Source organism: Mirounga angustirostris, unplaced genomic scaffold (genome assembly GCF_029215605.1).
Source record: "Mirounga angustirostris isolate CCGP_5_RB_7025 unplaced genomic scaffold, mMirAng1.0.hap1 SCAF_6, whole genome shotgun sequence".
NCBI classification, from domain to species: Eukaryota; Metazoa; Chordata; class Mammalia; order Carnivora; family Phocidae; genus Mirounga; species Mirounga angustirostris.
The window spans coordinates 116,326,200-116,340,257 of NW_026991714.1; the positions used below are offsets into that span (position 1 = coordinate 116,326,200).

At 41.6% G+C, this 14,058-nt stretch overlaps 1 protein-coding gene across 5 annotated transcripts in view; it reads right to left on the reverse strand.

Moving 5' to 3' along the window:
- The window catches only part of ALOX5 (arachidonate 5-lipoxygenase), a 74,929-nt gene that overhangs the window by 43,393 nt on the left and 17,478 nt on the right, over positions 1-14,058 (reverse strand). The window contains exon 1 of one of the 5 annotated variants that reach the window (XM_045878313.3): positions 3,781-4,027. The exons of the other annotated variants lie outside the window; for them this stretch is intronic. Within the exon in view, the coding sequence (XP_045734269.2) occupies positions 3,781-4,016 (236 nt within the window). The 5' untranslated portion in view covers positions 4,017-4,027. Of the gene's footprint in view, positions 1-3,780; positions 4,028-14,058 lie in introns of those variants that run through there. 5 annotated transcript variants of the gene reach the window in all.

Here is a 14,058-nt window from a genome sequence, read left to right on the forward strand (position 1 = left end):
GTAGTGAATGGTAAGTGTGAGCCAGGGCATAAAAAGAGGTTGAAAGGAAGCATGAGAAGACCTCACTGATCTGGTGGGATGCCCAACCACCATCTCCCCCCTGGCATAGAGAGTCACCGGAGATAGAAGTGGGTAAGGCCCCCCACTTCCAGGCTGACCTGGACAGCCAATAGCCCTCCAGCTCAGCCAACACACCCCTGTACCGTGTGTGGTGGCTGGGGAATGGGGATGGTGGTCATGCCTTCCCAGTAGGGTGCCCAGGGCAGCAGGGTGGTTGGATGCGGGGCTGAAGGCCCAGATGCTGCCAGGGGCAGGGTTAGTATGACTGTTATAATCAAAGACAGGCCATGCATGCTATCCAACCCAAATTTTCAGATCCTGGTGTCCTTGAAACTTATCCTGCAGCATACGGCATTTACATTGTGTTTTGTAAATTTTACTTTTTTTAAAAGACTTATTTATTTTAGAGAGAGACAGAGAGCGTGCATGTGCATGTGAGCATGGATGGGAGGGGCAGAGGGAGAGAGAGAATCTCAAGCAGACTCCCCACTGAGCACAGAGTCCTACGTGGGGCTTGATCCCATCACCCTGAGATCATGGCCTGAGCTGAAATCAAGGGTCAGATGCTTAACCGACTGAGCTACCAGGTGCCCCTTAAATTTCACTTAAAAAAAAAATTTTTTTTTTTTACTTTTTTTTTCTTTGCTTACTGCAAAACCCAAACTAACCAAAACTGTTCATTTACCTCAGGGAGAATGATCTTGTATTTGTTTAAAAACTAAAATTTATATTCTGGGTTAACAGCTTTTCCATTTGTATTCCTAATTCTCCTTTTTTAAAATCTCTCTTATGACTGGAAAGTAAAGCACTGAGAGTTGAGGTCATGAAAAAGTCTGGAGTCCCTTTAATATCATCTTGTCCTTTTACTGTCACAAAAATCTCCATGGTTTTTCGTGCTGTTCTGTTGGCCCAGTAAGACTCCCATTAGGACCACCAGAGGTGAACAGGAACTGGATACGATCAGTCAGAGCAGATGCATTTTGAAAAGCATTTTCTGTCATGCAGCGCTGTCATTCCTCACTGCTGGTTTACTTATACTATTCCATTTTCCTGGACTTTAAGAAAATCTTCTATATTTGTTATATTTGTATTAACACCACTGCTGGTATGTTAACAGGATAAAATGTAGACAAGTGTACAACGTCAACTAATCTACTGATTTTTTCCCCCATTTTTTGGGGAAAATAATTCATTTCCTTGGAACTCCCCGCTTCCCGCTGCCGTTCCCCCCACCTCCTGAGGATGGCAGCACTGATGGATGGAAGTGCCCCACCTAGGGTGCTCGGGAGACTAGGGCCTCTTAGTGCACGGAAACAGTACAGTTTGTAAGCTCACCACCACACGCCTGTGGCCCTCCCACTGCAGGCCACTGCTGCCTGAGACACCTGACAGGCTGACCTGCACGGGGGCCAAAGGCCTTTGTGCCCGCAGATAAATAGGCGAAGAAAAAAAAAATCACACTCCACTGAGGAAGACCACGTTGAACAGCCAGGCAGAAGGAAGGAAGAAGCAAAAAAGACATTTAATTTCTTTAAAAAAAGGAGAAGTGTTAAAGAGATTTAAGTAGAATGTTAAAAGACTTTCTCCAACAACAAAACATGATTTCTGAATTGAAAATTCAATAGAGAAATGGGAAAGCAGTCACTGTGAGATCTAATTTGTCTCCCGGACAAAATTTGTTCATTCAGTAACTAATTACCGAGACCTGTCATGGGCCAGGCACTGCTCTGTGCAAAATGGAAGAAAATGTAACACAAATACAGAGCAAAACCACAAAGAAAAGGGAAACCACGATGGGGATTAAGGAGTGTACTCGTGATGAGCACTGGGTGTTGTATGGAAATGTTGAATATTGTACACCTGAAACTAATATGACACTGTATGTTAATTACCTAGGATTAAAATAAAAACTTAAAGAAAAAAGAAAACACAGGAGACATGAAAGGCAGATATAGAAGATTTAACATGCAGAGACTAAGAGGTCCAAAAGGAGAGAGAGGAATATATGGAGAAGTAAAAATCAAGAAATAAGAGAAAAACTTTCTTAAGTTGAAAAGACCTCAATTTTCTGAGTAAGTCCTAGGCAGGAAAGAAAAGGAAAAAGGGCATGGATAGATATATATTGCCAAAGACAGAGAAGACTGTGTGTGTGTGTGTGTGTGTGTGTTGGGGGGTGGGGGAGAAAAAGAAAGGGAGGAAGGGAAGGAGGAGGGAGTTGGGGGGAGGGGGAGGAGGGGGGAAGGGAAGGAGAGGGGGAGGCCGGAGTGGGGAGAGAGAAGAGAGGTGCTTTCACAAGCTCACAAGTTTCTGGGAAAAGAAAAATAATCAAGTTATTAGTTTTCTCATTTTATACTGAAAATGGGGAAACAGTGTGAAGTGTTTATGGACTTCTTTTTAGGTCATTATCTAAGCCTCTTATGTCATCAAGTAATTGGTGAGGGCAGGAGAATTTTTGGGGGTGGAGACAAGCACTGACTCAGATATTATATTTCCTCCAAACTTATTCTGAGGAAATTAACAAGTTCAGCCAAACAATTAGAATGAACCAAGAAGTTCTGAAATATAGTATTCATCAGAAAACAATAGCAAGTATAATTTTTTTTTAAAGATTTTTTATTTATTTATTTGAGAGAAAGAGCACAAGAGGGGGGAGTGGGAGAGGGAGAAGCAGACTCCCTGCTGAGCAGGGAGCCCGATGTGGGACTCGATCCCGGGACTCCAGGATCATGACCTGAGCCGAAGGCAGTCGCTTAACCAACTGAGCCACCCAGGCGCCCGCAAGTATAATTTTAAATAAACAAAAATATCAAAGACATTTTCTCAAAAATCAAGACCATCATTGCTACTATTACTTCTTTTGGGAATTCCAGGTGTGAAATGAGAAAAAAATACAGTGATGTAAATGGAAAATAACAGACGAAATTATCATCATTTAGATAACATGACCAAATGACTAGGTAACTAAAAAGACTCACCAACAAAAAAGATTAGTGCTGATAAAAGAGTTTAGTAAGATGTCAATACAAAGAAAATATTTAAAAAATAACTAATTTATCTTTATCCCAGCAATATTTATTTACAAACAGAAGAATATCTCACTCAGTATGGTATAAGCTATACTTTCCCTTGTATAAAGTACCCAGGGAGGAGAAAGACCTGCAAAAAGAAAATTAGAGGAGGCGGAGCAAGATGGCAGAGGAGTAGGAGACCTGGATTTCATCTCCTCTCAGGAATTCAGCTGGATAGGGATCAAACCATTCTGAACACCTACAAACTCAACAGGAGATCGAAGAAGAGCAACAACTCTCTGAACAGAAAAGCGACCACTTTCTGGAAGGTAGGACGGGCGGAGAAGTGAATCCGAGGATAGACGGCAGGGGAGGGGCCTCTGTCGGCGGCTTCTGGCAAGTGATAGAGCCGTGGAGCACAGAATTGGAACTTTTAGAAGTCAGCTCCACGAGGGACATCACTCCGGTGGCTAAGCAGGGGGTTTCACTGTCGCAGGACAGTGTGGTCTCAGGACCCTCGGGGACACAGAAAGACCGGGGGTCCCTGAGTGCGGCAGAGCTCCCAAGTACCGGAGCGGGGAAGCCGGCTGCAGAGGCGGAGCCCAAGTGCGGGCTCTCAGCTCGGGGTGGCCATAAACCGTGATCCGCGGCACAGTCGGGCCCCTGCTCCTCCAGCAGGGACCCAACAAGCAGCAGATCCGGGGAGACTCACCTTCCTCCCCCAGGAGGAGCCGCACAGGAATGCACCGCAGGGATCTGCTGGGTTTGGAGACTCCACCCGGGGTCGGGTGCCAGAGACAGAGGCGCGCGGTCACAGGCCGGGCGAGCACGGGGTGCGGCCGGAGACCGGGGAGACGGGAGTGACTGACGGCTTTTCTCTGGGGGCTCACTGAGGAGCGGGGCCCCGAGTTCTCGGCTCCTCCGGGGCGGAGATTGGGAGGCCGCCATTTTCACTCTCCGCCTCCAAAGCTGTATGGAAAGCTCGCAGGGAACAAAAGCTCCGGAGAACAAACCCAAGCAGATTACTTAGCCTCCACCGGGCAAGGGCGGGGCAATTCCGCCTCCGGCAGAGACTTTTGGAAACCACGGCAACAGGCCCCTCCCCCAGAAGATCAGAGAGAACAGCCAGCCAAGACCGAGTTTACCGATCAAGGAGAACGGCAGAACGCCAGCGCTAGGGGAATACTGCACATAGAATTCATGGCTTTTTTACCATGATTCTTTAGTCTTTCAAAGTGAATTTTTTTGGTAACTGTCTTTTTTTTTTTTCTTTTTCTTTTTCCCTTTTTCAACCAACATCTTATGAATCCCTTTTTTAAAAAAAACATTTTTATTTTTCATTTTTAGAGTCATATTCTATCCCTTCATAGTAGTTACCCGTATTTTTGGCGTATATATATAAGTTGTTCTCTCTTTAAAATTTTGAGATAGTTTCTTCTAACAGATCAAAATATACCCTAAATCTCTAGTGTATGTTTTTTTTTCTACTCCTCTGCCTGATCACATTCTCTCCCTTTTTTTTTAATCCTCTTCTTTCTTTTTTCAAACAACTTCTTATCAATTCCTTTTATAAAATTTTTTATAATTTCCATCTTTACAGTCATATTCCATCCCTTCATCATATCAACCCTTATTTTTGTACATATATAAGTTTTTCTTTCTTTAGAATTTTGGGAGGCACTTTCTTCTAACAGACCAAAATACACCCAAAATCTAGTGTGTGGCACTGATCTATATACCAGCCTGATCATATTTGATCACATTCTGTTTTTTTTGTTTTGTTTTGTTTGTTTTTATCTTTATCTTTTTCTTTTTTTTCTCTTTCCCTTTCTTTTCCCACTGCTTCAGGTCTTTTCTGATTTGTTTAGAGTATATTTTCTGGGAACGTTGTTACCCTGTTAGGATTTTGTTCTCTCATTAATCTATTCTCCTCTGGACAAAATGCCAAGACGGAAAAAATCACCTCAACAAAAAGAACAAGAGGTAGTACCGACTGCCAGGGACCTACTCAATACGGACATTAGTACGATGTCAGATCTAGAGTTCAGAATCATCACTTTAAAGATACTAGCTGGGCTTGAAAAAAGCATGGAAGTTATTAGAGAAACCCTTTCTGGAGAAGTAGAAGAACTAAAACCTAACCAAGTAGAAATCAAAAAGACTATTAAAGAGGTGCAATCAAATATGGGGCACTAACTGCTAGGATAAACGAGGCAGAAGAGAGAATCAGTGATACAGAAGACCAAATGATGGAAAATAAAGAAGCTGAGAAAAAGAGAGATAAACAACTACTGGATCACGAGGGCAGAATTCGAGAGATAAGCGATAACATAAGACGAAACAACATTAGAATAATTGGGATCCCAGAAGAAGAAGAAAGAGAGAGAGGGGCAGAAGGTATACTGGAGCAAATTATAGCAGAGAACTTCCCTAATTTGGGGAAGGGAACAGGCATCAAAATCCAGGAAGCACAGAGAACCGCCCTCAAAATCAATAAAAATAGGTCAACACTCGGACATCTAATAGTAAAACTTATGAATCTCAGAGACAAAGAGAAAATCCTGAAAGCAGCTCGGGAGAAGAGATATGTAACCTACAATGGTAGAAACATTAGATTGGCAACAGACCTATCCACAGAGACCTGGCAGGCCAAAAAGGACTGGCAGGATATATTCAGAGCACTAAATGAGAAAAATATGCAGCCAAGAATACTATATCCAGCTAGGCTGTCACTGAAAATAGAAGGAGAGATAAAAAACTTCCAGGACAAACTAAAACTAAAGGAATTTGCAAACACAAAACCAGCCCTACACGAAATCTTGAAAGGGGTCCTCTCAGCAAAGAGAGAGCCTAAAAGCAACATAGACCAGAAAGGAACACAGACAATATACGGTAATAGTCACCTTACAGGCAATACAATGGCACTAAATTCATATCTTTCAATAGTTACCCTGAATGTAAATGGGCTAAATGCCCCAATCAAAAGACACAGGCTATCAGACTGGATTAAAAAACAAGACCCATCGATATGCTGTCTGCAAGAGACTCATTTTAGACCCAAAGACACCCCCAGATTGAAAGTGAGGGGGTGGAAAACCATTTACCATGCTAATGGACACCAAAAGAAAGCTGGGGTGGCAATCCTTGTATCAGATGAATTAGATTTTAAACCAAAGACTGTAATAAGAGATGAGGAAGGACACTATATCCTACTTAAAGGGTCTATCCAACAAGAAGATCTAACAATTGTAAATATCTATGGCCCTAACATGGGAGCAGCCAATTATACAAGGCAATTAATAACAAAAGCAAAGAAACACATCGACAACAATACAATAATAGTGGGGGACTTTAACACCCCCCTCACTGAAATGGACAGATCGTCTAAGCAAAATATCAACAAGGAAATAAAGACTTTAAATGACACACTGGACCAAATGGACTTCACAGATCTATTCAGAACATTCCATCCCAAAGCAGCGGAATACACATTCTTCTCTAGTGCCCATGGAACATTCTCCAGAATTGATCACATCCTAGGTCATAAATCAGGTCTCAACCGGTACCAAAAGACTGGGATCATTCCCTGCCTATTTTCAGACCACAATGCTTTGAAACTAGAACTCAATCAAAAGAGAAAAGTCGGAAAGAACCCAAATACATGGAGGCTAAAGAGCACCCTACTAAAGAATGAATGGGTCAACCAGGAAATTAAAGAAGAATTAAAAAAATTCATGGAAACCAATGAAAATGAAAACACAACTATTCAAAATCTTTGGGATGCAGCAAAGGCAGTCCTAAGAGGAAAGTATATAGCAATACAAGCCTTTCTCAAGAAACAAGAAAGGTCTCAAGTACACAACCTAACCCTACACCTAAAGGAGCTGGAGAGAGAACAGCAAATAAAGCCTAAACCCAGCAGGAGAAGAGAAATAATAAAGATCAGAGCAGAAATCAATGGAATAGAAACTAAAAGAACAGTAGAACAGATCAATGAAACTAGAAGCTGTTTCTTTGAAAGAATTAATAAGATTGATAAATCCCTGGCCAGACTTATCAAAAAGAAAAGAGAAATGACCCAAATCAACAAAATCATGAATGAAAGAGGAGATCACAACCAACACCAAAGAAATACGAACAATTATAAGAACGTATTATGAACAACTCTATGCCAGCAAATTAGATAACCTGGAAGAAATGGATGCATTCCTAGAGATGTATCAACTACCAAAACTGAATCAGGAAGAAATAGAAAACCTGAACAGACCTATAACCACTAAGGAAATTGAAGCAGTCATCAAAAATCTCCCAAAAAACAAAAGCCCAGGGCCAGATGGCTTCCCAGGGGAATTCTACCAAACATTTCAAGAAGAATTAATACCTATTCTTCTGAAACTGTTCCAAAAAATAGAAATGGAAGGAAAACCTCCAAACTCGTTTTATGAGGCCACCATTACCTTGATCCCAAAACCAGACAAAGACCCCATTAAAAAAGAGAACTACAGACCAGTATCCCTGATGAACATGGATGCAAAAATTCTCACCAAAATACTAGCCAATAGGATCCAACAGTCCATTAAAAGGATTATTCACCCTGACCAAGTGGGATTTATCCCTGGGCTGCAAGGTTGGTTCAACATCCGCAAATCAATCAATGTGATACAGTACATTAACAAAAGAAAGAACAAGAATCATATGATCCTCTCAATAGATGCAGAAAAAGCATTTTACAAAGTACAGCATCCTTTCTTGATCAAAACTCTTCAGAGTATACGGATAGAGGGTACATACCTCAATATCATAAAAGCCATCTATGAAAAACCCACAGCGAATATCATTCTCAATGGGGAAAAACTGAGAGCTTTCCCCCTAAGGTCAGGAACGCAGCAGGGATGTCCACTATCACCACTGCTATTCAACATAGTATTAGAAGTCCTAGCCACAGCAGTCAGACAACAAAAAGAAATAAAAGGCATCCAAATTGGCAAAGAAGAAGTCAAACTCTCACTCTTTGCAGATGATATGATACTTTATGTGGAAAACCCAAAAGACTCCACCCCAAAACTGCTAGAACTCATACAGGATTTCAGTAAAGTGGCAGGATATAAAATCAATGCACAGAAGTCAGTGGCATTCCTATACACCAACAACAAGACAGAAGAAAGAGAAATTAAGGAGTCGATCCCATTTACAATTGCACCCAAAACCATAAGATACCTAGGAATAAATCTAACCAAAGAGGCAAAGGATCTGTACTCAGAAAACTATAAAATACTCATGAAAGAAATTGAGGAAGACACAAAGAAATGGAAAAACGTTCCATGCTCATGGATTGGAAGAACAAATATTATGAAGATGTCAATGCTACCTAGAGCAATCTACACATTCAATGCAATCCCCATCAAAATACCATCCACTTTTTTCAAAGAAATGGAACAAATAATCCTAAAATTTGTATGGAACCAGAAAAGATCCCGAATAGCCAGAGGAATGTTGAAAAAGAAAAGCAAAGCTGGTGGCATCACAATTCCGGACTTCCAGCTCTATTACAAAGCTGTCATCATCAAGACAGTATGGTATTGGCACAAAAACAGACACATAGATCAATGGAACAGAACAGACAGCCCAGAAATGGACCCTCCACTCTATGGTCAACTAATCTTTGACAAAGCGGGAAAGAATGTCCAATGGAAAAAAGACAGTCTCTTCAACAAATGGTGTTGGGAAAATTGGATAGCCACATGCAGAAGACTGAAACTGGACCATTTTCTTACACCACACACAAAAACAGACTCCAAATGGCTGAAAGACCTCAATGTGAGACAGGAGTCCATCAACATCCTAAAGGGGAACACAGGCAGCAACCACTTCGACCTCAGCCGCAGCAACTTCTTCCTAGAAACATCGCCAAAGGCAAGGGAAGCAAGGGCAAAAATGAACTATTGGGACTTCATCAAGATAAAAAGCTTCTGCAAAGCAAAAGAAACAGTCAACAAAACCAAAAGACAACCGACAGTATGGGAGAAGATATTTGCAAATGACATATCAGATAAAGGGCTAGTATCCAAAATCTATAAAGAACTCATCAAACTCAACACTCAAAGAACAAATGATCCAATCAAGAAAAGGGCAGAAGACATGAACAGACATTTTTTCCAAAGAAGACATCCAAATGGCCAACAGACACATGAAAAAGTGCTCAATATCGCTCGGCATCAGGGAAAGCCAAATCAAAACCTCAATGAGATACCACCTCACACCAGTCAGAATGGCTAAAATTAACAAGTCAGGAAATGACAGATGTTGGAGGGGATGAGGAGAAAGGGGAACCCTCCTACACTGTTGGTGAGAAGGCAAGCTGGTGCAGCCACTCGGGAAAACAGTAGGGAGGTTCCTCAAAAAGTTGAAAATAGAGCTACCATACGATCCAGCAATTGCACTACTGGGTATTTACCCCAAAGATACAAAAGTAGGGATCCGAAAGGATACATACACCCTGATGTTTATAGCAGCAATGTCCACAATAGCCAAACTGTGGAAAGAGCCAAGATGTCCATCGACAGATGAATGGATAAAGAAGAAGTGGTATATATACACAATGGAATATTATGCAGCCATCAGAAGGAATGGGATCTTGCCATTTGCAACGACGTGGATGGAACTGGAGGGTATTATGCTGAGCGAAATAAGTCAAACAGAGAAAGACATGTATCATATGACCTCACTGATATGAGGAATTCTTAATTGCAGGAAACAAACTGAGGGTTGCTGGAGTGGTGGGGTATGGGAGGGATGGGGTGGCTGGGTGATAGACACTGGGGAGGTTATGTGCTCTGGTAAGCGCTGTGAATTGTGCAAGACTGTTGAATCTCAGATCTGTACCTCTGAAACAAATAATGCAATATATGTTAAGGAAAAAAAAAAGATAGCAGGAGGGGAAGAATGAAGGGGGGAAAATCGGAGGGGTACACGAATCATGAGAGACGATGGGCTCTGAGAAACAAACTGAGGGTTCTACAGGGGAGGGGTGGTGGGAGGATGGGTTAGCCTGGTAATGGGTATTGAGGGCACGTTCTGCATAGAGCACTGGGTGTTATGCACAATGAATCATGGAACAGTATATCTAAAACTAATGATGTAATGTATGGTGATTAACATAACAATAAAAAAAGAAAAAAAAGAAAAAAATTAGAAACTCTACGGTAGGTCATTACATAAGATCTAGATGGAGGGAAAGGCACATTGTGTTCTCGGTGGGGGTGGGGGGACTGAATGTCAGCACGTCAGTACATAACACATTTTTATGTAATTCAAAGCTATTGTCATCATGAAAATCTTAAAAGAGAACAGTGAGGTACTGACAGAGCTATTAACATATATTAGAAAGTTATAATAATCAAAACATGGTGTGGGGCTACAGGGTGGAAAAACGAACTAACACGTGAAGTCCAGAAACAGCCCCAAGAAAATATGTAAATGTGACAGAAAACTAGCTAACACTTACCGAGTGCTTTCTAAGTGCCGAATACTATTCTATGTGTTTTCATGGCTTAATCTATTTAATTCTCTCAAAACCCTGTGAGATAGTACTGTTCTTTCACCCATCTTCTAGATTGAGGGGGTGAGGCACACAGAGACTAAACAACTTTCACAGCACATGGAGTGAGTGGCCGTAAGTGGGAGCAGAGCTTGGAGACTGGCTTCAGAGCCCGTGCTCAGAACCAGCATCCTGGGCCCGCTCTGCGCTCGGTGGGCATCCTCCCCCGGCAGTGGGGAGGAATGCAGTCCGTAGTAAGTGATACTGGGGATGCTTGAGCCCTGCTTCACATCACGTATAAAAACACATGGCAGGTGAATTAAGAGCCAAATGTTTAAAGACTAAATCGCAAAAGTATTAGACAAAGATATAGGTGTATTTATGTAACACTGGGGTGGGGAGGGCCTTCTTACGCAAAGCAGGAAACCCAAAAGCAATAAAGGAAAACCAATACATGTAGTTAAGAAAACAAAGAACTAAAATCTTCTATGACAAAAGCAACAAAAGACAGATGACATATGCTATACTTATAACAAAAGGATACTAACTTGATATACAAAGAGCTCCTTTAGATTAATCATAAGACAAAAATAAAGCATACACATAGGCAATCCAAAGAAGAGACAATGCACAGAGGCGAAACTCACCAGTGGTCAGGGAAAGGCAGATTAAGACCACAAAGGGGTCCAACTTAGGGATTTTTAGATTGTTAAAAATAGAAAAGATCGGCATGACCAGGTATGTCATATGTATACACATGCAACTGGAAAATTGCACCGAAAATTACTATAAAATTGTGGGACAGGATTTTTGTTAGTATTTCTTAAAATGAAACTGCAAATTAGACCCACCAATGTGAGTTCTGGAACTTAATGTGACAGTAATGAAAGCACCAGGACATCAAGTGGCTTGTCCAAGACTGCTTCCAGTAACACTGTTGGTAATGCCAAAGGCAGACAGACAGGTGAGAAACAAGCTGAATGTCCATCAGTAGGGGAATGGCTGAATTCACACACAGCTAGAAATATGTGGCAATTTAAGAATGAGGAAATCAATGAGATATGATTTCAGGACGTTAGACTGACCCACATGAGAATGTCTCAAGATGCAAAGTATGTCAACAATGCAGGGAAATTGCAACCCTCAAAAACAGCTGCTAGGAGGTGAAAACTGGCAGAATCTCTTTAAAAGACAACTGGCAATATCTAGAAAACTTAAAATGTGGTCTGCAATCCTGCAAGTCTATTTCTAGGAATATTCCCTGGAGAAACTCTTCCATGACAGCACCAGAAGATGTACGAGAAAGCTCCCTGAGGGGTGGCTTGCGACAGCCGGGAATTAAAGACGGTCCACCTGTGCATCAGCCGGAGCGAGGGTGAGCCTGGCGGTTCATTCATATAATGGTGTGCTGTACAGAAGCTAAATGAATGGATGACACCTATGTCAACTGACTGCCCTTCAAAACAGAATAATGAGTGAAAAAAGCAAGTTGCGAAGTGATTACATATTATAGATCACAGACCACCACACTATACGCTGCTCTGTCGGAGCGCATCATCTAGGTATATGCACTCACAGTGAGAACAGGGCAGTGGGTGATGACCTGTGTGGGCCTCTCCATCTCCCTGTTTGGCTGACTGAGGGATGAGGGCCAGCTGGACCTGCAGCTTTCTGACAGACTGGAGACTATGCTTACTTTACCTCCAAACTCTCACCTAGAACTCCGAGAGCTTATGTGAAAGAGGAACCCCTAGATTATGCAGATGATGCAAAGTTCAGTATTTCCTGAACGGAAGCAGAGGGAGGCATCTGAAAAGGACCGATCAGTGGAAGGAGGAAGAAAAAATGACGATTAGATCTAAGAAGGGGGAAAACTGCTTCACCAGAAAGCTCTTGGCCCATCTCTCTAGACCGTGCCAAACCCTATCCCTGTGAGACAAACACACCACTGAATCCACCGCTCCCTAGGAAAGGGGCATTTTCCAAAGGGTGCTCCACAGAGTACTTGTTCTGCAGGATGTTGAGAATCGTATGTCAGATTCTCTTGTGAAACACTGGGCTAAAAAAAATTAAGCACAGTTCACCAGCACAGAACTTCTCAGAATTCTCAAAGCTTATATGCATTGGGAACCTCCAGGAGGGGGATGTGATTTCCCGAACTTGTCTTATCATGGGGACAAAGTTTTGGGACCACTACTCCAGGGCGTACTTTGGAAAATACTGAGTTAAGACAACATGCCTGTAGACTACTTTATCAGCCGTTAATATCTTAGTCTGAATTACAGTGGAACTGATAAAACTTGCTGTCTACTCATCTAACAGGACAAAAACTAGCCCGATTCTCTGAAAGTTGTTTAGCATCACCACAATCTAAGATTCCTTCTTCCCACAGGGCCAAAAATACATGGAGTGATCACTGCTGGGGCTTTGATAGGGGTGGCTGAAGTGGGGAGGAAAGCTGAGGCAGGAACATAGAAAAAACAATCCTCAAAAAGTTGAAAATAGAGCTGCCCTATGACCCAGCAATTGCACTACTGGGTATTTACCCCAAAGACACACATGTAGTGATCCGAAGGGGCACCTGCACCCCAATCTTTATAGCAGCAATGTCCACAATTGCCAAACTATGGAAAGAGCCCAGATGTCCACTGACAGATGAATGGATAAAGAAAACATGGTACATATATACAATAGAATACTACTCAGCCATCAAAAAATGAAATCTTGCCATTTGCAATGATGTGGCTGGAGCTGGAGGTTGTTGTGCTAAGCGAAATAAGTCAATCAGAGAAAGACAATTATCATATGATCTCACTCATATGTGGAATTTAAGAAACAAAACAGAGGAGTACAGGGGAAGAGAGGAAAAAAATAAAACAAGACGAAACCCAGAAAGGGAGAAAAACCATAAGAGACTCTTAATCATAGGAAACAACTATAGGGGAGGGGGGTGGGGGGATGGGGCAACTGGGTGATGGACTTTAAGGAGGGCACATGATAAAATGAGCACTGGATATAAGACTGATGAATCACTGACCTCTACCTCTGAAACCAATAATACATGATATGTTAATTAATTGAATTTACATAAAATAACAAATAAAGTGGGAAGAAATAAATTACTTCAGAAAAAAAAGAAATAACAATCCTTTAAGATGGGAAGGGTGGTGCAGAGCTCTCAGACAATGCCTTGTGCGCTGTACCAAATACAAAAGTCTCAGAACGCATCATAGGGTGTCTAAGCTGAGAGGCTCACACTCAAGTGTCTTAAAACAAATCACAAATTCATAAATCTTTAACATTACTCAAGTCAAATCAGATTACCTTCCTTCACCTGATATAAAGACATAAAAGTTTTAAACATTTTATTATAAAATCAAATATATAAATACATGTATGTATGTGTGTGTATGAATATATACGTACAGACACATGTGGAAAAATGAACAAAAC